The sequence below is a fragment of the Oncorhynchus kisutch genome, linkage group LG13 (assembly GCF_002021735.2).
Source record: "Oncorhynchus kisutch isolate 150728-3 linkage group LG13, Okis_V2, whole genome shotgun sequence".
Lineage (NCBI taxonomy): Eukaryota > Metazoa > Chordata > Actinopteri > Salmoniformes > Salmonidae > Oncorhynchus > Oncorhynchus kisutch.
The window spans coordinates 76,991,193-77,015,859 of NC_034186.2; the positions used below are offsets into that span (position 1 = coordinate 76,991,193).

General features: G+C 44.8%; 2 protein-coding genes across 6 annotated transcripts in view; one reads left to right on the forward strand and one right to left on the reverse strand.

Annotated features, from left to right (window-relative positions):
* The window catches only part of LOC109900417 (disintegrin and metalloproteinase domain-containing protein 22-like), a 94,830-nt gene that overhangs the window by 14,772 nt on the left and 55,391 nt on the right, over positions 1-24,667 (reverse strand). For all 3 annotated transcript variants that reach the window (XM_031787485.1, XM_031787486.1, XM_031787484.1), the window contains exons 6-14: positions 17,865-17,928; positions 4,038-4,107; positions 3,648-3,724; positions 2,800-2,874; positions 2,552-2,623; positions 1,357-1,523; positions 620-704; positions 412-502; positions 274-325 (exon numbers count right to left, since the gene is read on the reverse strand). In XM_031787485.1, the coding sequence (XP_031643345.1) occupies positions 274-325; positions 412-502; positions 620-704; positions 1,357-1,523; positions 2,552-2,623; positions 2,800-2,874; positions 3,648-3,724; positions 4,038-4,107; positions 17,865-17,928 (753 nt within the window). The remainder of the gene's footprint in view (positions 1-273; positions 326-411; positions 503-619; positions 705-1,356; positions 1,524-2,551; positions 2,624-2,799; positions 2,875-3,647; positions 3,725-4,037; positions 4,108-17,864; positions 17,929-24,667) is intronic.
* On the forward strand, positions 4,255-8,130 carry LOC116353158 (claudin-12). Of its 3 annotated transcripts, none has more exons than XM_031787489.1 (3): positions 4,255-4,443; positions 5,378-5,633; positions 5,797-8,130. In XM_031787489.1, exons 2-3 carry the CDS (start codon positions 5,415-5,417, stop codon positions 6,601-6,603), a joined length of 1,026 nt encoding a protein of 341 aa, XP_031643349.1. In that variant the 5' UTR covers positions 4,255-4,443; positions 5,378-5,414; the 3' UTR covers positions 6,604-8,130. The 3 variants fall into 3 exon arrangements, with proteins under 3 accessions (XP_031643349.1, XP_031643348.1, XP_031643350.1); XM_031787488.1 differs by having other exon boundaries at positions 4,269-4,443; positions 5,373-5,633; XM_031787490.1 differs by lacking the exon at positions 4,255-4,443 and adding an exon at positions 4,464-4,684 and having other exon boundaries at positions 5,373-5,633.

The following is a 24,667-nucleotide window of genomic DNA, read 5'->3' on the forward strand; positions in this document are numbered from 1 at the left end:
TAGGTTTAAGGCTGAGAGTTAGGGGTAAGGTTATGGTGAGTTAGGGTTAGGGTTAGTGGTTAAAAGTGCAGTACTTCCATCCTTTCTAACATGGTCAGATAGTGACAACCCTCTTCTCTAAGAGACTAACACACTATGACATCACAGCGACACAGAGATGCACAGAGGGAACACACGTTTGGAATGTCGGCATTGCCGCGGGAGATGGGGTCTGTTGCCATGGCAGTGTGCGACGGGCTGTTTGGGAAACAAAGTACTTTAGAGGAAACTTACCCAACATCATCCATGATGCAGCCAGACCAACGGTCATCACACTTGCACTCGCCTGTGGAACACACAACATACATGTCTCTGTGTGGTCAGTGTGTGTGTGTGTGGCCTGTGTGTGTGTGTACGTGTACAGGATTGTACCGTTGAGGATCCTCTTCTTGTCAGAAAAGATGCCAATGTTTTGTCCCAGAGACTGGGCCAGGGTTATGGCCATCTCATCTGTCTTGCCATACTGACAGAGGAAGAGAGGAGAAAATAAAGAAAGAGAGAAAACAGAGAGAGAGAATAAGTTCTTAAATTTGAAAGAGATGGTGATCGTGGTCCTTTTTCATCCTGAAGCGGGGCTTACCTCGTTGACTCCTCCTCCTTTAGTTAGAGAACAGACTCCTCCCATATAGGAAGCTCCTCCCCAGCTGCTATGGAACCGGTTCCCTCTGGTAAAAAGAGAGGAAGTAATTAAATCTCTAAACCAGGGGTTCCCAGACTTTTTTGTCCAGTCAAATTAGGATGTCACCAACAGCAAATGTTAACTTTTTCATTTGGGGTGATGACAGTCTATTACAAATCAGTCTGACAGGAAGCATGGTTTGAAGTGACTAAAATGCATCACATCTTTCCTCCACCCCACACAGAGACAGACAGAACCCATACCACCCCCCCCACACACAGAGACAGACAGAACCCATACCACCCCCTCTCCCCCACCCCACAGAGGCAGACAGAACCCATACCACCCCCTCTCCCCCAACCCACAGAGACAGACAGAACCTATACCACCCCCTCTCTCCCAACCCACAGAGACAGACAGACAGAACCCATACCACCCCCTCTCCCCCACCCCACAGAGACAGACCGAACCCATACCACCCCCTCTCCCCCAGCCCAAACAGAGACAGACAGAACCCATACCACCCCCTCTCCCCCACCCCACAGAGACAGACAGAACCCATACCACCCCCTCTCCCCCAGCCCAAACAGAGACAGACAGAACCCATATACCACCCCCTCTCCCCCAGCCCAAACAGAGACAGACAGAACCCATACCACCCCCTCTCCCCCACCCCAAACAGAGACAGACAGGCTTACGAGAAAAGATGCACAGAGTCACACTTCTCCTTGATGAAGTCTCGTCTGTACTTCATGAACTCCCTCAAGGTCACCATGGGGTCGTCGTCGATGTTGAACCGGTTGTCAGCCGCCCACGTCTCCATGGCAACTAGCACGATGCGGGTGTTGAGCTGCTCCTTGAAGATCTGGGAAGGGAGGGTGACATCAGAACACCAAACATCAGACCAACAGAACAGCTACAGGAAATACAGTGCTGTCTGTCTCTTGAGAGTTGACTGACATCAAAACATTTCCTACAAAGCTACTTAAATGACCTAAATGACTTTGAAAGCTGACAGATCTAATGACGACATCCATTCCAACAGACTTATGTCTGGGGGGATAACAACAAATAATGGTAGTGTTTGTGATTCTAATCTGAGCAGCTTATGAGAACACTGCTCAGTGGCCAGACAGAATCAACAGAGGCTAATAGTCTCTTCAAAGGACACAATGGGGACGAGTGGTACAGTGAGAGAACATGTTTGCCTGAATAGGATGAACATCTATTAAACAACCTGTTTGACTGCCCAGATAAACAGTGGAGACGGTGAGGGGAGGGAGGAAAGGACACCTGTAAAGACTGATTGATTTAGCTGAATACCAGCAGTAGTCTCATATGGACAGAGAAGAAGGGAGGGGATTGTTGTTTGTTTTTAGGCTCAGGTGTGCAGAGAGGAGCGAGGGATGGACTGATGCACAGAGGAGAGGGAGGGTACAGGAAGGGTCACTGTTGTCTATATTTAGGCCTGTCTGTTTGTCTGTTTGTGGTTGCACAGTAAGTCAAAAACATTCCATTAAATCAACAATGCACAGTGGACAGGGACGCTTTCAGTTCTATTCTTAAAACAAAACATCTATCAAACACACACCATTCCCTATATAGCATCCTTTTTATGTCATCACTAAATATCAAGGGCACGCAAACAGATATGGCCCTTTTCCACCAGCCTATCAACTTTCAAATGTGACCCTGTCCTCTGCAACGGGCCTATCAGATTTCAGCAGCACAGCAGATAGACGAGGCTGAGGAGACCAGTTATCGTTGCAGACGGTGACACTGACGATTCCGCCCTTGATTGGTTGAGATTCTAAAGACCAGATGAGTCTACTGTCTCTAGGCTCATGTAGCTCAAAATATCCAATACCAAAAAGATTATGTTAGGTAACTTACCATATCAGCCATATTGACCACAGACTTAGCGTAGTTATTCGTCTGACCAACAGAGAGACGATGCTTTTTATACTAGAGAGAGAGAGAGAGAGAGAGAGAGAGAGAGAGAGAGAGAGAGAGAGAGAGAGAGAGAGAGAGAGATCGTCAGTCTTATACCTGAACTCTTGGCTTCTTTATTGGGGGTAACATCAGTGAAAGAAAGAGCACACACACACAATCATAAACACACACAGACAGACTGCTCTCACCATCAGATGGTCGTTGATCACCATCAGCTCGATGTACTTGGTCTCCTCGGTTACACTGCCCCCAACCCGCGGGGCCTACGAGAGCAACACGGACCAGACTGTAAGCCTCAATGGATCTAACACACACGCATTCAAACTCTCTCTCTCTTACTGTAAAAACATTATATTTGTATGATGACTGTTTCCACCAAAATACATCATAGAAACAGGAAGAATGATGCTGGGATGATGGAATGTTTCAACCGCATCAGGTCTGTCTGTGCTTTCCTGTAAACCTGGTCTATATAGCTCTCAGGGGAGAAAGAGAGAAAAAGCAAGAGAACAGAGAGAGAGAGAGAGAGAGAGAGAGAGAGAGAGAGAGAGAGAGAGAGAGAGAGAGAGAGATGCAGACACATCCACACCAGTTTGTCTGTCTGCAGGCAGTGGAGGATGAGGAGCAACAGAGAACAACCTTCACTCACATGGTGAATATTTTATAAGAAGAGGATGAGAGGGGTGACAAGGAAATCACCTTCATTTCTACCTCAGTGAATTAACATACAAAATGCAAAGTCAACAACGTGAAGAACACACAGAGCACTATTTAAATTATCTCCAACACGCTCATACAGACACACATAAGCATGCACGATTATATAGTACACACACACTCTCTCAACCACACACACACAACACACACACTCTCTCAACCACACACACACACCACACACACCACACACACGACTGAACTCAAGATGACTCCTTTCTCAGCATTCCTTCCCCAGTTACAGTAAATTATGACTCATCCATAACTGTGACCATAGGGATAGTAGGAGTAAAACCTGGGGCATTCTACAGTTCTCACTCACCTGTCTCTTCTTCCTCCTGTGGACGACCTTTGACCCAGGAAATGGAGGGCTGGGGAAAGGAGGCTCTGGGAGGTCAACTGGGGGAAAACAAAAACAAAGGAGGGTTAGTGTATTATTGTTTGTTAGCGTATAGGGTTATAACATTCACTATAACGTTCTCCACATCTAACAGTAACCAGCTATGCAGTTCTATATTATGTTTACTCCGGCTTATGTGTTTCTATAGGCCTACGGCTCTGATACTGGATATTGGTTCAGCTGCAACTCATGGTAACCAATCAGATTGTGTGGCCAGAACTAATAGTTTTGCAATATTTATTTTATTTGTCAGTTTTCCAATAGTTTGTTAATTTAATCCACCCCTCATAACTCTTACAGCAGATACCTTACCAATAGGAAGGAAGTATGCTGCTGCCTCTTGTCCTGCTGATTTATAGATCATGTGGATCTGGACATCACCCTGCAAGACATTAGAAAGAAAGGTGGAGGGTCATTATTCATTATTTTCTCTCTTTTTTTGTATATATATTTTTTTTAATCATCCAACCATGTATATTCATATAAACTGAATAAAGTGCGCTGTCTGTCATCATCAGTCAACCACACAGACCAAGGCCAGTACAATGTGAATATGAACGTGCGGGTGACGTCACATTCTCTTGCCAACCACGGGGACGCGCAAGAAGCGAGTGCGCTACGGACGGGAAGCAGCTCCTTGGAACTGGAAAACTCAACAACGAATTGGAATGGCTGCGATTTCTCCCTAATAAACGCGTTAACGTTACAAAAATCAAAGGTATGAAGTTCGACCTCTCTTTTTCATAGAGTCAGTTGAGCTTCTGTGAGCTCTAGCGTTTAGCTAGCTAGTCCCATCTTTTCGACAATCCAGGGCGCAACAGGTTTCTAGCTAACGTTAACTAGCTAGTCAGCTGATGAATGATTGCTAGCTTGTACCAACATTGTTTGATCAGCTACATGTACATCACCGCTAAATTACATATCCACAACTTCACAAGCATACGGGGAGAACAACTAAAGTAAGTTAGTAGGCTAACTAGCTAATTGAATTATAGCTAATTAGCTAGCTGGGCACTGACTACACGCATTCACTACTGAATTCTTATTACGTGTCTGTCATGTTATGCTAGTCTGCTCCGTAGAACATCCACACAGTAAGTTAACGTTATATTCCAGCGCTGTAAACATAGTGAGCCAGTTACACATTGGTAAATAACTGGTTCTACTTTGAGACAATTGAGTTTACTGCATTGAGAAGCATTACGGCGTAACAACCATTGTCAACGGTAGTAAAGGGTAGTCCAGTCTATTGTCCATTGTTTTTCTGGACAGCCCCTGTTGTGGAGTAGTACTACAGTACTTGCCTAATAGGCTTAGTTTGTAAGTGTCTGAGTTCCAATGAAATGACAGCATTGTTTTCAGTCACATGCAGATTCTAGGTCAACTGTGTTGGTGAATAGGAACATATAAGGGGTTTGCCTGTAGCTGGGTCACCTCCCTCAGTGGCGTAAACTTTGATGCTGTTGAAGAGTACAGTGTAATGCTGTGGATTGTTGTCAAGCAGAAAGGTCTCCCTGCTATGCAGAATAGGAAATGCTCTGTCACATATTTATATTCAGAGCTAAACAGGCCTCTAAATCTGGATGCCCAGTTCATCTGACTGAGTACTGATCTCCCTCATTTTCCCTTTCTCTCTTTATCCAAAAGCACAGAAAGTCCTGTTGACATCACCTCCTATCTGCAGCGGCTATGTCGTGCCGGGACATCCACGCCACCAATGCCTTCTCCTTCATCATCGCCTTCATCTCCGTGGGCGGCATCGCTGTGGCGGCGCTGATACCACAGTGGCGAGTGACACGACTTGTCACCTTCAACAAAAACGCCAAGAACATCAGTGTCTATGATGGCCTGTGGGCCAAGTGTGTGAAACAAGATGGCTACTCTGGCTGCTACTACTACGACTCAGAGGTACGGGTCTGATGATCGCACAATCATAAGGACATACAGCATCCCATATTCCCCCCATATGGTGCACTGCCACATAGGGCTCTAAAGTAGTGCACTATACAGGAAACAGGTTGTCATTTGAGATTTGCATAAATCACTTCTCATTTATTCCTTTTCCCCATAGTGGTATTCTAAAGTGGACCAGTTGGACCTGCGACTGCTCCAGTTCTGCCTGCCGACTGGGCTACTGTTTGGCTCCCTGGCCCTGGTGCTGTGTATGGCAGGCATGTCTAAGACATGCTGCTGCTCTGATAAGGCTGAGACAGACATCAAGAGTACCCGTTGTCTGGTCAACAGCGCAGGCTGCCACCTAGTGGCCGGGATGTTCTTGTTCCTGGGCGGTGCTATCGCCCTGGCGCCCTCCGTGTGGTTCCTGTTCCGGACCAAAGAGATGAACATCAAGTATGACCGCATCTTCTCAGACGGGTTCGCGGTCTACGTGGCCATCGGCTGTTCCGGCGGCCTCATGCTCGCCGCCCTGCTGATGTTCATGTGGTACTGCATGTGTAAGAAGCTACCCTCTCCCTTCTGGCTGCCTCTCCCCACACTTCCTAATTCCCTCTCCACACAGCCCCTCACAGCCAACGGGTACCCCCCCTCCCCCGTCTACGGACCCCCTCAGACCTTCCCTCCACAGGGGTACGTCCCCACTGTGATGGATGCCCAGCCCTACACTCCCTCCCAGGGCTACCCTCAGAGCGTAGCCCCACTGGCCCAGCAGCCTCAGCAGGTCTATATGTCCCAGATGTCAGCCCCGGATGGGTATGGGTCAGAGGTGGGGCAGAACCAGGCTTACAGCTATGCCCTGTCCCAGAGTTATGCCCCCTCTCAGGTGGGCTACGCCCCCAGCTACGTAGGCCACCGCTACTCCACACGCTCACGCATGTCTGGCATAGAGATAGACATCCCTGTTCTAACACAAGGCCTCTGAGGGAGGGAGGGCTGCTGCAAGAACACTGAGTCCTGGTTCCATTTAGCTGTCCTGTCTCCTGTAAAGGGTGTGTACTGTCAGTGAAGGATATGACTGTTGGTCAGTCTGCACTAGAAATACAACTGTGTGTCACTCAACCAAGCACTGCACTGTTAGACACAGTTTAGTATGCAGGCTCCTCATCTGGTGAAAGGACACCAGAGATGCCCCATAATGAAGTCTGAATTCACTGTTACATTTTGATAGAAAATATTGTTTTCTAATTGCACCTATTTGTACATCTCTTAATGTAAATCTGCTTGAAACCTCATAGCATTTCTACACTGTGTATATTGTGTTCACTAATATTTCAACTGCTAAGAAATGAACTAAACTGTACTTTAACCGTGAGGTAACTTGATGTAGTGAGGTGAAAGGGAGTGACACTAACTGGCTGTGATGTCTTTGTTGTGCCTGTTTATATTATTGGTCTGTTAAGAAATACTACTGCTGTGCCTTGTTCAGAACAGCCATATTACATTGCTTAGTTATTCTGTTTTTGTATTAATACTGTAATATGTTACTGTTTCTTTTGTTCTGCTAGTTTTCGGGCATTGGAGATATTATAATATGCTGTAACATGTGAGATGACATGGGAATGTCCTAATGACCCATCAACAGTACAGCAGTGGCTCTAAGGCCATGACTTTTTATATGTACACATATCATGATGCCACCGTACATCAAATGTATAAAGCCCTTTTTACATCGGCAGATGTCACAAAGTGCAATATCATGAAGGTAGTTGTTGACCTGTCTCCTTTGTTAAGGTGCCTGGGAGATATGATTGAACCAGAACACATACTGCTCCTCTGACCAAAGGAACGTCAAAATGAACATCTTATTTTAGCTCCGGAACACTGCCATCTGTCGCCTGTCCTTTTTGTCAAATTGTAAGTCTACACTGAGCTGTGTAAGCAAACGTAGAGCTACTCTTGTTTCCACTTCATTCATCCACTACTGGGCTCCTGAGTGGCGCAGCATCTCAGTGCTAGAGGTGTCACTACAGACCCTGGTTTGATTCCAGGCTGTATCTCCATGATTGGGAGTCCCATAGGGCGGCGCACAATTGGCCCAGCATTTTCCGGGGTAGGCCGTTAACGGACTTGCCTAGTTAAATAAACTGTCATTGATTTCACATGAAGGGGAGGGGGGGTTCACTACACGGTAACATCACATTCCATTGGATGTGCTGGTTCTAAAATGGTAGAACACTGGCTGAATGCACTGGGCCTCTTATGATTCTACAATCTAGAGAAAGGATTCTGTGATTTCTGTTGCATTCTATCCGTAAACACTAGTTTTGACCAAACTGTCCTCTAACTCGTGTGTTGATTTAATCTTTAATACCCTTTGTATCAGCCGTAACGTCTCCGACATGCTCTCTCTGTTGCAGTGCTGCATGTACAGTCTGTTCTTATCTCTATGGAAAATGTCTTTGTTCACCAGACCTTTTTCTCAATAAAATTTGTATCTAATTAAACTATGTGTTCCTCGCCACGGCCGACAATGACTAATACTGGTGTCAATGTATTAGTTGGAGTCATTTAGCCGGCTGGCGTGCTGTGATTTGAACTGGGTGAACCTGTTCAGCCAAAAGGCTGAGAGACAGAGAGGGCTGGTTGAGATGGAGCTGGGTTTATCTGGCAGGCAGATTGGATTACAAGCAGCAGGGTAATGGGTTGTTTCCGGTCCTCAGGGTTAGTGCTGTGTCAGCTGGTTATTGCTCCACTTTGGCACTTTATTGATCAGTCAGAGTAGTGATTAATGGGCTGTAAGTTCTGTTCACCAACAGTATCCTCGCCTTGATCTGCACTGATAAGTAGGGCTGGATAGGTCCCTATAACTCACCCAATGAGTTGCTAATTGAAAGACGGATGGAAATGAGACATTTTGTGGCCAATGGGAATAGAAAGTGCATTTTAAAGCATTTATTTAAAAAATCCTTTACGGGCTAATAGGCTATGATTTGTACATATTCCAGGGAGCAGTGTTGGTTGCTGGCCCATCCTATTTACACAGTCAGTGACATATTTACACAGTCAGCGACACATAGTGACACAGTACATGGAAATATAGGGCCTAGAAAAACCTGACAGCACTTTTTAATTTTCAGTTTTTCTCACCAGGTCAGTTTGTTATTATTGTTTGATTCAGAGATGGTGATGACAGCATGCTGCCTCGCCTCGAGACTGACACACACACACAGAGCCTTGTCTGACCCCAGGAAGTCCGCTGTCACATTGGAGTGACCGATGCGACAGACAGATTGGACCGTGAGCGTTAGCAACCCGCTGAGAGGCTAGCTGTCACCGAAGGCTGAGGAGACCAAAGGATTTTTGACACTAAGGTCCACTAAAAACTGTTCCCTGGCTACACTGAACCAAGACAGACATATTGTTCTGGTAACCCTGACTACACTGAAACAAGACAGACATATTGTTCTGGTAACCCTGGCTACACTCTGAACCAAGACAGACATATTGTTCTGATAACCCTGGCTACACTCTGAACCAAGACAGACATATTGTTCTGATAACCCTGGCTACACTCTGAACCAAGACAGACATATTGTTCTGATAACCCTGGCTACACTCTGAACCAAGACAGACATATTGTTCTGATAACCCTGGCTACACTCTGAACCAAGACAGACATATTGTTCTGGTAACCCTGGCTACACGCTGAACCAAGACAGACATATTGTTCTGGTAACCCTGGCTACACTCTGAACCAAGACAGACATATTGTTCTGGTAACCCTGGCTACACTCTGAACCAAGACAGACATATTGTTCTGGTAACCCTGGCTACACGCTGAACCAAGACAGACATATTGTTCTGATAACCCTGGCTACACGCTGAACCAAGACAGACATATTGTTCTGATAACCCTGGCTACACTCTGAACCAAGACAGACATATTGTTCTGGTAACCCTGGCTACACTCTGAACCAAGACAGACATATTGTTCTGATAACCCTGGCTACTGTAGTATCTGGGATCTACATCTGTTGATATTAGTTACTGTGCTGTTACTAAGCAGTAATGCATTACGGCAGTGTTACGTTACTACACCTAATAGGAAATGCACATGCACACTGGGGTGCCGCGAACTGTAGAGCACGAGGGGTTTTGACTAAACGAAAACTAACTGTACTCCCGTCTCCTGCCTGGTCATTTCTCCACAACACAAATATTACAGTGGCGACGAGGTGATTAAACTACATAAACGGACATTGCTTAAAGGAAAGAATGTTGCGTGAGTAATGAAACTCAAAATAATTATGTAATTCGTCAGTTATATTTATTTTCTTTCGCCAGTAGAGAAGGCTAAGCACTGCTAGCACTGCTAGTACAGTATTCAGGAGCTGCCAAGTAGCAAGACTATTGGAGTCCAGAATAGCGACACTACCCTCTGGTGGTTAAATAAAAGAAACTGTCATTGAATCCATTGGAATTAGTCGATCTCAGTGGAGAAATATTGTCCAAAAAAAGGAAGGAAAGTAACACGGTACATTATTACAAATGAGTGCAGTGAATGAAGTAATTGCAGAAACTTCTGAAGTGAAGAAGTAGATGAATATTCAGAAAATTAAGGAATAAGGAAACTGAACAATTAACTGTGAAAATGGCAACCATTGGTCGAGTACCAGAGTTTGAGGCTACAAAAGAGGATTTTGATTCCTATTTGGAGCGTTTTGAGCGTTGGCTGGCTGCAAATGAAATCAAAGATGGAAAGAAAGCAGACGTATTTCTCAGTGTTTTGGGTCCAACTGAGTATGGATTGCTGAAAGGTCTCATTGAACCAATGAAAGCAGTGGAGTTGAACTATGCAGAACTGACTGAAACTCTTTCAAGGTATTTCAAGCCTAAGCCAATTCTCATTGCAGAACGTTTAAGATTTTACCAACGTCACCAGAGTCAAGGGGAAACCGTGGCTGACTACATCCTTGCTTTGAAAAGGCTGGCAAGTACATGTGAGTTTGCACGATTTCTTGATGATGCTCTCCGAGACAAGTTTGTATGTGGCCTCACAGGTGAAGCATATCACAGAAGGCTCCTGTCAGAGAAGGATCTGACCTTTAAGAAAGCCTGTGATATAGCACTTGGACTCGAGCTTTCCCACAGGGACACTATTGAGCTATCGGGACATGCAGAACGTCAGAAAGGTGTTCACAAGGTCAGTGATGCACGTGGTGAAAAAAGCACACAAAAGTCCTGTCCTCAAGGTTACACAAGAACAAAGCAGCCCACATCTCAAAGGTCTAAGCCAAGTTGCTACAGATGTGGGGGAGATAATCATCAGAACAGTGAATGTCGATTCCAAAAGGAAAAGTGCCACAATTGTGGAAAGGTTGGACATTTACAGAGAGTGTGTAAAGCCTCGAAACGCACAGCAAGAGGGCACAAAGTGTCAGACACAGCACAAGAAGAGGAAGGTACAACTGAAACAGTAGTGGAACTGTTCACAGTGTACACAGCTCAACAACTAAAAGATGGAATCTATCTCAACATGGAGTTAGCGGGAAAACAGGTTAAAATGCAGCTGGACACCGGAGCGTCTGTATCTCTGGTTCCAGAGAGACTCTACAAAGAAAAACTGAAAGAGTGTCCTCTTCAGCCCGCGTCCATCCGCCTTTCTTCATACACTGGTGACACTATTCCTGTGTTAGGGCAGATCCAGGTACCAGTCCGGTATGAGGGAAAGGAGTGGACGCTACCGCTTGTCATTGTTAAAGGAGAAAAATCAGCCTTGCTAGGCAGAAACTGGCTACAAAAGATCAAGTTGAACTGGGGAGAAATCTTCAGTCTGAGAAATGACAAACCAGTGAGTCAGGCTACACTCACTAACATGCTGGAGAAGCACAAAGAACTTTTCAAAGATGGCTACGGTGAAATACAAGACTTCACAGCAAAAGTCAGAGTGCAAAAAGGAACCAAGCCTATCTTTCACAAACCACGTCCAGTTCCCTATGCTCTTAAGGAAGCAGTAGAGAAGGAACTGGACCGCCCACAGAAGAATAACATAATCACGAAAGTAGCGAGGAGCGACTGGGCCGCTCCGATTGTTGTAGTCCCAAAGAAAGACAAGACCGTCAGAATGTGCGGTGACTACAAGGTCACAGTAAATCGCTGCATACTACCAGAGGAATATCCACTACCAAACGCTGAAGATCTGTTTGCCACTCTAGCTGGTGGGAAGGTTTGCAGTAAGCTGGACCTGGCATTCGCTTATCAGCAACTGAAGCTGGATCCGGAGTCAGAACAGTATCTGACCATCAATACACACAAGGGGCTATTCAGATTCAATCGCTTGGCCTATGGAATCTCGACAGCTCAACACCTCAACAGCTTGACCTGTGAGTTGAGCTGGTTAAGGAGGTAACGGACAGTAAAACAAACACTTTAATATGTCCTAGATAAAAGGAAAGAAAAAGGACATTACCTGGGTTAGTTATTAGGACACAAACTCCATCTTCGGGGCAGAATAATCCCCTGGATTTGTGCTGGGCTCTGAAAAGTCTGCTTCAACCCAGTAGTTGAAAAATGTTTAAGAATGCATTGTTCAGATATTGCATTAGTAGTTACCTAACATATTTACCTTGTTCTCTGGGAGTTAAACACTATGGGGGAGGAGTGTAGTATCTGGGATCTACATCTGTTTATATTAGTTACTGTGCTGTTACTAAGCAGTAATGCATTACGGCAGTGTTACGTTACTACACCTAATAGGAAATGCACATGCACACTGGGGTGCAGCGAACTGTAGAGCACGAAGGGATTTTGACTAAACGAAAACTAACTGTACTCCCGTCTCCTGCCTGGTCATTTCTCCACAACACAAATATTACAGCTACACTCTGAACCAAGACAGACATATTGTTCTGGTAACCCTGACTACACTCTGAACCAAGACAGACATATTGTTCTGGTAAGGACTGAAGCAGCATGAAGAGCAGAGACAAGACTATAGTTCACATTCTGGTAGCAAAGACAATGACGAGTTGAGAGTAGGTTTCTTCCAACCTGAGGGAGTTAGTTCCTGCCACTGATAACATGGTGTTTCCTTTAGGGACTGGGCCTGAATAGAACACTGTGTAATAACAGTATGAACAAACTACACCAGTACTATTTAAATGGGCTTGAACCAGCAACCATGCTCTGAAGGTCTGCCATAAAGGTCCAGACCTCTTGGGAGCACTCACACGCAGGGAGGCCTAAACCAACTCAGCCTTTGTCCATAGAGAACAGCTTCCTCCACATCAGTGCAGGCAGAAACAACCAGGCAGTGAGCTAACTCTATCATCATACACAGTCTTTGATGAGTGAGCTCTCTCCATTGAGTTACAGTCTTTGATGTGTGTCACAAAACCCCCTAAGGACAGACACCATCTCTCATCATCCCACAGACAGTCTTCACACCAACCAGTACTCTGTTTAATCTCACTCTTTCATGTTGCCAATGTGATTAGTGGTGGATCGCACCACTTAAATGCTGCAGTTCATGTCAATGTGATGGTAGATTTCTATACAGAACAGAACTGACAGTTTAATCTGTATCATGTCTATTCTTTATTATTCTGTTTCATGATACATGTGTATATATTAATATGCGGTTTCATTTCAGAATATGTGAGCTATGTAGAATAATGTTTTGTAAACATGAATATGCTGGTTAATGTTTGGACTTTGTTAAGAAACAGTCATCTCAAATGAGATTCTCTTGTCCAATTGTGTTTGTTTCCTGATGAATCCCTTTTTGGTAAGGTAGGATAGCAGTTTGGGGGGACAACTGCCTACAAACACACATACACAGGCAGCCACGGGGTGTGTGTCGTGAGTAGGATTAGGGTCTCACACAGATGGGCTCAGATGTCCTTGGACAAAAGAACAGGGCGTGGCCTAGGTTGCTGGGGGAGACCGTATCTCGGATGAATTAATATAGAGTGGGGGGGGGGGAAGCACCCCTTTCATTCAGGCTTAGGAGTTCCAAGGATTCGTCCTGTGTTTGTGTGTGTGTTGCATTAGAGTGCATGAAGGGGCTTGGCTAAAGGCCACAAAGGATCCCCCTAGTCCTGAACCTCCCTCACCACCACTACCCTCCCCTCCAAGCCTGCACATTCATAGGCTATCAGCTTCACCCCCCCCCCCCCTCACCACCATGTCTCCATCAAGCCCCATCCCCCACACCTCCCCAATCAGCCCTATCCCCAGGACAGCCTGAGGGACTGGGTAGTCTGGGATGTCCTGGGTACAGAGAGGGAATCCACTGAGCATCCCCATTGAGACAACTGGTTCTTTGTAAACTAGCCAATCCACCATCCAGGAAGGGCTGTTTTTGGAATGTTACATTCTGTGATGCTGATCACCACAACCTTTCTATGTGCTCTGTGCTCTATACATTCTGTTAATCATATTTTTATGCAAGGGAGAGGAATGCCCAAACATGAAGCTTTAATTCACATTCCCTATAATAACATCCATCTTTTATTGAGACAGGCAATGCAGGGTGGTGCAGGTGGGGGCAGGGCAGGGGGTGGCACAACCGTGAGAGCCAGACATATGGTGTTCTGTACAAAGACAACTCAGCATAAACTCCCTCCTACACACACACACACACACACACACAAACAAACACACACACGCAAACACGCACACACAGATTTTGCTAAAGCAGCAGCATCTTGCAGAGAACCGATCCCAGAATCCCAGTCCCAACATCCTGCCCACATAGAGCCATGTTAGTCAGCCTCTTGGCTCCCTTCCTGCTGCCTGGCTCCATGGTTATGGTTCCTCTTGGCTCCCTTCCTGCTCCCTGGCTCCCTGGTTCTGGTTCATCTTGGCTCCCTTCCTGCTGCCTGGCTCCCTGGTTCTGGTCCCTCTTGGCTCCCTTCCTACTGGCTGGCTCCCTGGTTCTGGTTCCTCTTGGCTGCCTTCCTGCTGCCTGGCTCCCTGGTTTTGGCTCCTCTTGGCTGCCTTCCTACTGGCTAGCTCCCTACTTCTGGTTACTCTTGGCACCTTGGATTTGGCTCCTCTTGGCTGCCTTCCTGCTGCCTGGCTCCCTGGTTCTGGTTCCTCTTGGCTGCCTTCCTACTGCCTAGCTCCCTGGTTCTGGTTACTCTTGGCTCCCTGGTTCTGGTTACTCTTGGCTGCCTTCCTACTGCCTGGATCCCTGGTTCTGGTTCCTCTTGGCTGCTTTCCTGCTGCCTGGCTCCCTGATTCTGGTACCTCTTTTCTGCCTTCCCACTGCCTGGCTCTCTGGTTCTGGTTCCTCTTGGCTGCCTTCCTACTGCCTGGTTCTGGTTCCTCTTGGCTGCCTTCCTACTGCCTGGCTCCCTGGTTCTGGTTCCTCTCGGCTGCCTTCCTGCTGCCTGGCTCCCTGGTTCCTCTTGGCTGCCTTCCTGCTGCCTGGCTTGGTGGTTCTGGTTCTGTCCAGGTCGAAGGAGGGCAGATGGATTAGCCATATGGCAGACAGGAGTTATGCCGCCACACACACACACACACACACACACACACACACACACACACACACACACACACACACTGAAGCAGGGTGAAGGAAAACGCTAAAAATAAACCAATGGGGTGTACAAACGGAACACTGCAGAGAGGATGCAAGTACAGCTGTGTGTGTGTCTGTGTGTGTGTGTGTGTCTGTGGGTGAGTATCAAACTTGGCATGCAGGGCAGGGAGGCCACTACTTGATCTTTCCAGCAGGCATCTGTGTGTCTGTGTGACAAGCCTCTTATAATGAACTGCACACCAAGCAGACTGTCAGAGAGAGAGAGAGAGAGAGAGAGTAGCCCCAAGAAGGCAGGCGCAGAACCTAACAGCCGACACTGGGCTTGACAGTAGCACAGCATGGCCTTTTCCTGGAGCCAGGATGCTAACGGCTAACTAGCGAACAACTTATAGATGCCACACTGCGTGTGTGTGTCTAGCAGAGCGCTGCAGAGATTTTCTGAGTTAAGAGATCTTGGAGTGCAATTTTCCCACTCACTCCTTGCTTCAATAATTCCGTCCCTCCAGGAAGACTACAGAGGAATGACAGAGGGAGAGAAGGAGGGGAGGAGGAAAGGGAGATAGGGAGGGAATGATGAAGGAGGCTGCTAAAACAGATGCCGCAAAGCCACAGGGTCCCAGTGTTCATTTCTGTTTCTCTCTCACCCCCTAACTCTCCCTCACTCCCACTGTCTCTGTCTATTCCTCTCTCCCTCACTCCCACTGTCTCTGTCCATTCCTCTCTCCCACTCCTACTGTCTCTGTCTATTCCTCTCTCCCACTCCCACTGTCTCTGTCCATTCCTCTCTCCCTCACTCCCACTGTCTCTGTCCAATCCTCTCTCCCACTCCCACTGTCTCTGTCCAATCCTCTCTTCCACTCCCACTGTCTCTGTCCAATCCTCTCTCCCACTCCCACTGTCTCTGTCCAATCCTCTCTCCCACTCCCACTGTCTCTGTCCAATCCTCTCTCCCTCACTCCCACCGTCTCATGTCCATTCCTCTCTCTCTCACTCCCACTGTCTCATGTCCATTCCTCTCTCCCTCACTCCCACTGTCTCTGTCCATTCCTCTCTCCCTCACTCCCACTGTCTCTGTCCAATCGTCTCTCCCTCACTCCCACTGTCTCATGTCCATTCCTCTCTCCCTCACTCCCACTGTCTCTGTCCATTCCTCTCTCCCTCACTCCCACTGTCTCTGTCCAATCCTCTCTCCCTCACTCCCACTGTCTCTGTCCAATCCTCTCTCCCACTCCCACTGTCTCTGTCCAATCCTCTCTCCCTCACTCCCACTGTCTCATGTCCATTCCTCTATCCCACTCCCACTGTCTCATGTCCATTCCTCTCTCCCTTTTTCTCTATTCTTCCCTCCTTCTCCCTGACTCATTTCACGTCCTTCTTCTCATTTTACGCTCTCCCCTCTCTCTCTCTCTCTCTCTCCCCTCTCCTCTCTCCCCCCTCTCCTCTCCTCTCTCTCTCCCCTCTCCTCTCTCTCTCCCCTCTCCTCTCTCTCTCTCCCCTCTCTCCTCTCCCCTCTCTCCTCTCCCCTCTCCCCTCTCCCCTCCACCATAAGGTGGTAAACCTGTCAGATGGATATGCATTTTAAGAAGGCGGTTCTATATGCCTGAAATACATACACACACAAACCCGCACGGGCACTTGTGCTCGCTCACACACACACAAATACAGACACACGCACACACACACTCATACATACACACAGACACACACAAATACAGACACACACACACACACATAGACATGCATGAACACACGCACACACATACAGACACGCACGCACACACATTATTTATTTATATATTTCTGTCAAGATGCATTTTTAAATTGATAGTTGTTGGCTCAATGACTGGATGTCTATGGGAACAGCTAGCATGTCATTGCGCTAACGCTTGTAGTAATTCATCCCTCCTACCCTTGCCGCCACTTCTGAAAATAATCATAGGGGAAGCGCTGCACACACACTGTACACAAACGAATATACCTTCTTCCCTTCCTGATTACCTCCACCCTAAACACAGACGCAGAAGATAAAGTGTCTCTCACATCAACACATCAGAATCAGAGCTTGGTCTTTTCTCTCAGGGCGACAGATGTTGCTTTAAACCATCAGCTCTCCCTCATAAATACAAACATATACTGTATTATAAACTGGGTGGTTAGAGTCCTGAATGCTGATTGGTTGACAGCCGTGGTATATCAGACAGTATACCACAGGTATGACAAAACATGTATTTTTACTGATGTAATTATATTGATAACCAGTTTATAATAGCAATAAGGCACCTCGGGGGTTTGTGGTATATGGTCAATATACCACGGCTAAGGGCTGTATCCAGGCTGTACTCCGCGATGCGTCGTGCCTAAGAACATTCCTTAGCCGTGGTATATTGGCCATATACCACACCCACTTGTGCCTTATTGCTTAATTATATCACTCTCTATTCCTCATTAACTAACTGGCCGGTCAACTCTGCTCTGTCCTAGTGGATAATCTCTCTACTCTGAAGTCAATGTTAATTATGGGATGTGTAACGTAAGGGTAGTCTGCTTTGTGATCTGCATTCACGGTCCGGTCTGCAAGAGCTTCTAGTCCCATTCAGTCGAGACGACTACCATTACACAGTGTGTGTGAGTGCGTACATGCGTGCATGCGCATGTGTGAATGGATGGCCAAGGCCAGGCTTAGCCGAGGTACTCACGCTGATGCGGTCCTTTCCTCCAGGCTCAATCATGTAGGTGTGATTCCCATCAAAGAACATCCCACTGACAGAGAGAGAGAAAAAGAGAGATCAATATGACCGCCAGCCATTGCAGATGTAAACAAGATGGATGCCAGCACTCTCTCTCTTCTCTACAGTAACTGATGAGGACTGTGTGTGTCTGTAACATCACTAAGAGGGATAGGTGTCTATGGATGGTTTATAATGGTACATGTCTATGGATGGTTTATACTGGTACATGTCCATGGATGGTTTATACCGGTACATGTATATACTGGTACATGTTTATACTGGTACATGTCTTTGGATGGTTTATACAGGTACATGTCTATGGATAGTTTATACTGGTATATGTTTATACTGGTACATGTATATGGATGGTTTATACTGGCACATGTCTATACTGGTACATGTCTATGGGTGGTTTATACTGGTACATGTTTATACTGGTACATGTCTATGGATGGTTTATACCGGCACATGTTTATACAGGTACATGTCTATGGATGGTTTATACTGGTACATGTGTATACCGGTACATGTCTATGAATGGTTTATACTGGTACATGTCTATGGTTGGTTTATACAGGTACATGTTTATACTGGTACATGTCTATGGAACCAACACTAGTAAATAACACTACTAACCAACACTAATAACTAACATTACTAACACTACTAGCCAACACTACTAACACTACTAGCCAACACTAGTAACCAACACTACTAACACTACTAACCAACACTACAAACCAACGCTACCACTAGTAACTAACACTACTAACCAACACTACTAACACTACAAACACTAGTAACCAACACTTCTAACCAACACTACTAACCAACACTACCACTAGTAACTAACACTACTAACCAACACTACTAACACTACTAACCAACACTACAAACACTAGTAACCAACACTTCTAACCAACACTACAAACACTAGTAACCAACACTTCTAACCAACACTACTAACACTACTAACCAACACTACTAACACTAGTAACCAACACTACTAACCAACACTACTAACACTAGTAACCAACACTACTAACACTAGTAACCAACACTACTAACCAACACTACTAACACTAGTAACCAACACTAATAACCAACACGACTAACATTACTAATCAAGACTACTACTAGTAACTAACACTACTAAACAACACTACTAACTAACACTAGTAACCAACACTACTAACTAACACTAGTAACCAACACTACTAACTAACACTAGTAACCAACACTACTAACTAACACTAGTAACCAACACTACTAACTAACACTAGTAACCAACACTACTAACCAACACTACTAACACTACTAACCAACACTACTAACACTAGTAACCAACACTACTAACCAACACTACTAACACTAGTAACCAACACTAATAACCAACACGACTAACATTACTAATCAAGACTACTACTAGTAACTAACACTACTAAACAACACTACTAACTAACACTAGTAACCAACACCACTAACTAACAATACAAGATGAATCATAAACCCAAATTGAGAACCTTTTGTTTGATTAAGGGTGAATTTGTGTGTGAGAGATATATTATGTATAACCTACCTAAAAGCGATCCTAAAAGCGAACCTACCTAAAAGAGATCGCTATGTGCACAGGTAAGATCAGGGATATTGCCTCTGCGTATTGAAACAGGTCGGTATTGTGGTGAAATGGAAAAGAAAAGAAGATGTAACTATTGTGACCTCGAAGAAAAAAGAATGAAACTCATTTTATCCTCTATTGCCCTTTCTACCACGATATATGCTTGCTCATCAGATATTCCCTGGAATTATGTGGCTGAGTGATGAGGAGAAAGTGAAATAGTTTTTTGTCCATTGTGTATTTCCGTTTGCAGAATATTTAGATAAAGCCTGGAATAAAAGAAAAAGGGCTACCTATAATTAAATTGTACTGTAACGGCTCTCGTTTGTAGGAGACCAAAGCGCAGAGTGGTAGGCGTACATCGTATTTTTATTGATGACACCAAACAAAATAACAAAGACAAAAAACGAAAGCGCACAGTTCTGTCAGGCTCAGATACTAAACAGAAAACAAGATCCCACAAAACCCAAAAGGAAACTGACAACTTATATATGATCCCCAATCAGAGACAATGATAGACAGCTGTCTCTGATTGGGAACCACACTCGGCCACAAACAAAGAAATAGAAAACATAGACTTTCCCACCCGAGTCACACCCTGACCTAACCAAACATAGAGAATAATAAGGATCTCTATGGTCAGGGCGTGACATGTACAAATATTTAGCTTCTATGTGGTAAATGGCATGTGTGTATATAGATTGTCTATACTGTAGGCTTGTCTCCCATATGAATCTTCTCTTTGTGCCAGACTGGGTTCAAATGACTTCTGTTTACTTTTTACTTTTTTCTGTATTTATATTTATTTATCTTTATACTGTTGAAGTCGGAAGTTTATATACACCTTAGCCAAATACATTTAAACTCAGTTTTTCACCATTCCTGACATTTAATCCAAGTAAAAATTCCCTGTCTTAGGTCAGTTAGGATCACCACTTTATTTTAAGAATTTCAAATGTCAGAATAATAGTTGAGAGAATTATTTATTTTAGCTTTTATTTCTTTCATCACATTCCCAGTGGGTCAGAAGTTTACATACACTCAATTAGTATTTGGTAGCAATGCCTCTAAATTATTTAACTTGGGTCAAACGTTTTGGGTAGCCTTCCACAAGCTTCCCACAATAGGTTGGGTGACTTTTAGCCCACCCCTCCAGACAAAGCTGGTGTAACTGAGTCAGGTTTGTAGGCCTCCTTGCTCGCACACACTTTTCAGTTCTGCCTACAAATGTTCTATATGATTGATTTCAGGGCTTTGTGATGGCCACTCCAATACCTTGACTTTGTTGTTCTTAAGCCATTTTGCCACAACTTTAGAAGTATGCTTGGGGTCAATGTCCATTTGGAAGACCCATTTGCGACCAAGCTTTAACTTCCTGACTGATGTCTTGAGATGTTGCTTCAATATGTCCACATAATATTCTTCCCTCATGATGCCATCTATTTTGTGAAGTGCACCAGTCCCTCTTGCAGCAAAGCACCCCCACAACATAATGCTGCCACCCCGGTGCTTCACGGTTGGGATGGTGTTCTTCAACTTGCAAGCCTCCCCCTATTTCGTACCAAACATAACGATGGTCATTATGGTCAAAAAGTTCAATTTTTGTTTCATCAGACCAGAGGACATTTAAACACTTAAATTATGTCAATGGGCCTATCAGAAGCTTCTAAAGCCATGACATAATTTTCTGGAATTTTCCAAGCTGTTTAAAGGCACAGTCAACTTAGTGTATGTAAGCTTCTGACCCACTGGAATTGTGATACAGTGATTTATAAGTGAAATAATCTGTCTTTAAACAATTGTTGAAAAAGTACTTGTGTCATGCACAAAGTAGATGTCCTAACATGTATGTATGTATGTATGTTATTTTACTGCTCTAGGGATGTAATTATTGTTTGAATAACCTTATTTACTATTATGTATTGATTTTTACCTTACTTTTTTTCACTCTTTATGCGATGCATAATGCAGAGAACACCGGAATAAGTATTATCATTTAATTACCACAGTAAATTATTGTAATGTTTGTTTATGTGTCAATTGGGTGGGTTGCCAATTGGCAATTTGACATGAAAATAAAATGCAATTCATTCATTTCATTCACTAACTAACACTATTAACCAAGACAATTAACCAACACTACTAACCAACACTACTAACTAGCACTACTAACCAACACTACTAACTAGCACTTCTAACCAACACTACTAACTAGCACTTCTAACCAACACTACTAACCAACACTACTAACTAGCACTTCTAACCAACACTACTAACCAACACTAGCCTTAACCACCACCTTTAGGCCTTTCTCCATCAAGGAAAACAGTCTGTAATATTGTCTTGGTTCGGGCAGTTCAAATATAGATCATAAAATGGTACAATCTGCAATGACTGGATATTGATATACGATATAGGGTGTATTCTCCACTGCCTTCAACACTATCTACAATACGGTATTACTGTGAACTAGAAGGTGGATGTCTAAAACAGCAACTCTGGGTTACTACGCACGCGCACAGACACACACACACACACGGAAGACTAAATATCACCCAGGACAGGAGACAGATTGTCTGACCCACCATCCTGGTCTCGCGAGCTTACACACAATGAGAGCGCAACGGTCAGAATGGTGGATCAATGTATAAAACAATGATGCTGTAAACTTAGTGTCTAATGCCATAATTCAATCTGAACCATATTTAGGTTTTGCTCATTGTCAGTAACCTAATAATGCCTTACAGCTAGTGAATTGAACACAATCAATTTCGATGAGGTTCCATCCTGATCTCGCAAGCTTACACACAATGAGAGTGCAACGGTCAGAATGGTGGATCAGGCTAGGAGAGAGAGGGTGATCAGGATGGAGGATTACTGTAAACAGTAACACAGTGGTCACACTGTCACAATGTGCATCTGTAAACAGTAACACAGTGGTCACACTGTCACAATATGCATCTGTAAACAGTAACACAGTGGTCTCACTGTCACAATATGCTTTTTCATTTTGTTTCACCATAAAGTACTACAAGAAGAACAGTCTTCTCTGACTCTCATGGTGGATGGTTTAGAACAGTGGTTCCCAAACTTTTTATAGTCCCGTACCCCTTCAAACATTGAACCTCCAGCACCAGGCTCAGCACACTCTCAAATCTTGTTTTTTTGCCATCATAGTTTTCATGCTAGTGAGCGCCGAGAATCCACTCTCACATAGGTACGTGGTTGCAAAGGGCATCAGTGTCTTAACAGCGCAATTTGCCAAGGCAAGAAACTCTGAGTGCGGCCCTATCCAGAAATCTGGCAGTGGCTTCTGATTGAATTCAATTTTCACAGAACCACTTGTTGCAATTTCGATGAGGCTCTCTTGTTCAGATATCAGTAAGTGGACTGGAGGCAGGGCATGAAAGGGATAACGAATCCAGTTGTTTGTGTCGCCCGTTTTGGGAAAGTACCTGCGTAATTGCACACCCAACTCACTCAGGTGCTTCGCTATATCACATTTGATATTGTCCATAAGCTTGAGTTCATTTGCACACAAAAAAATCATACAATGATGGAAAGACCTGTGTGTTGTCCTTGTTAATACAGACAGAGAAGAGCTTCAACTTCTTAATCATAGCCTCTATTTTGTCCCGCACATTGAATATAGTTGTGGAGAGTCCCTATAATCCTAGATTCAGATCATTCAGGCTAGAGAAAATGCATCACCCATATAGGCCAGTTGTGTGAAAAACCCGTCATCATGCAAGCGGTCGGATAAGTGAAAATTATGGTCAGTAAAGAAAACTTTAAGCTCGGCTCTCAATTTTAAAAAACGTGTCAATACTTTGCCCCTTGATAACCAGCGCACTTCTGTATTTTGTAAAAGTGTTACATGGTCGCTGCCCATATCATTGCACAGTGCAGAAAATACACAAGTTCAGGAGCCTTGCTTTAACGAAGTTAACCATTTTCACTGTAGTTTCCAAAAAGGTCTTTCAAGCTGTCAGGCATTCCCTTGGCAGCAAGAGCCTCTTGGTGGATGCTGCAGTGTACCCAAGTGGCGTCAGGAGCAACTGCTTGCACACGCGTTACCACTCCACTATGTCTCCCTGTCATGGCTTTTGCTCCATCAGTACAGATACCAACACATCTTGACCACCAAAGTCACAAAGCTGTCCAGTACTTAAAAAATATCCTCTCATGTTATGCTGGTTTCTAGGAGAGGATGTCTTCCTTAATTGACCCACCATAAACGTAACGGACATATACCAGGAGCTGTGCCCATCATGTCTGTTGACTCATCCAGCTGTAACGCATAGAATTCACTCGCTTGTATGCAAAGCAGTAATTGTTTCAAAACATCCCCTGCCATGTCACTGATGCATCGTAAAACAGTGTCATTTGATGAAGTATTTGTCTGTATAGTTTTTTTTGCCTTTTCCCCCAGCATTGTCCCAGCCATATCCGCTGCAGCAGGAAGAATTAAGTCCTCCACAATAGTATGGGGCTTGCCTGTCCTAGCCACAGTACCTCACCAGATAAGACGCTTCCTACTTGATGATGGCGCCGATGGTGATGGCAGCATCGCGACTAACTCTTAAGCAACTTTGCAGTATTTTGTTTGTTTATGTACTGTGTTTTATGTTATTAGTTCAGGAATTGTTTTGTGTCATTACATACAGCCGGGAAGAACTATTGGATAATAGAGCGGCGGTAACTCACCAGAACTTCCAGCATTATGACCAGAACTACGACTTCCCTGGAGCAGATCCTTTGTTTACTCTCGCCAGAGCAATCAAACGTCTTCCAGAGGCCAACCCAAAACAACGCCCACGAAGCAGAGGTACTCGAGACAGTCTTCTGGTCTGACTCAGGAAGCGTGCACACCACCCACCCCTCCTGAGTATTTTACTCGCTAATGTCCAATCTCTGGACAATAAAATTGATGAGCTCAAGGCGAGAGTTGCTTTTCAGAGGGACATCAGGGATTGTAACATACTCTGCTTCACGGAAACATAGCGAGATATACTGTCTGACTCTGTAAAGCCAGTTGGGTTCTGAGTACATCGCGCCGACAGGAACAAACATCTCTCCAGGAAGCAGAACGGTGGAGGTATATGTTTTATGATTAACGACTTATGGTGTAACTGTGATAACATACAGGAAC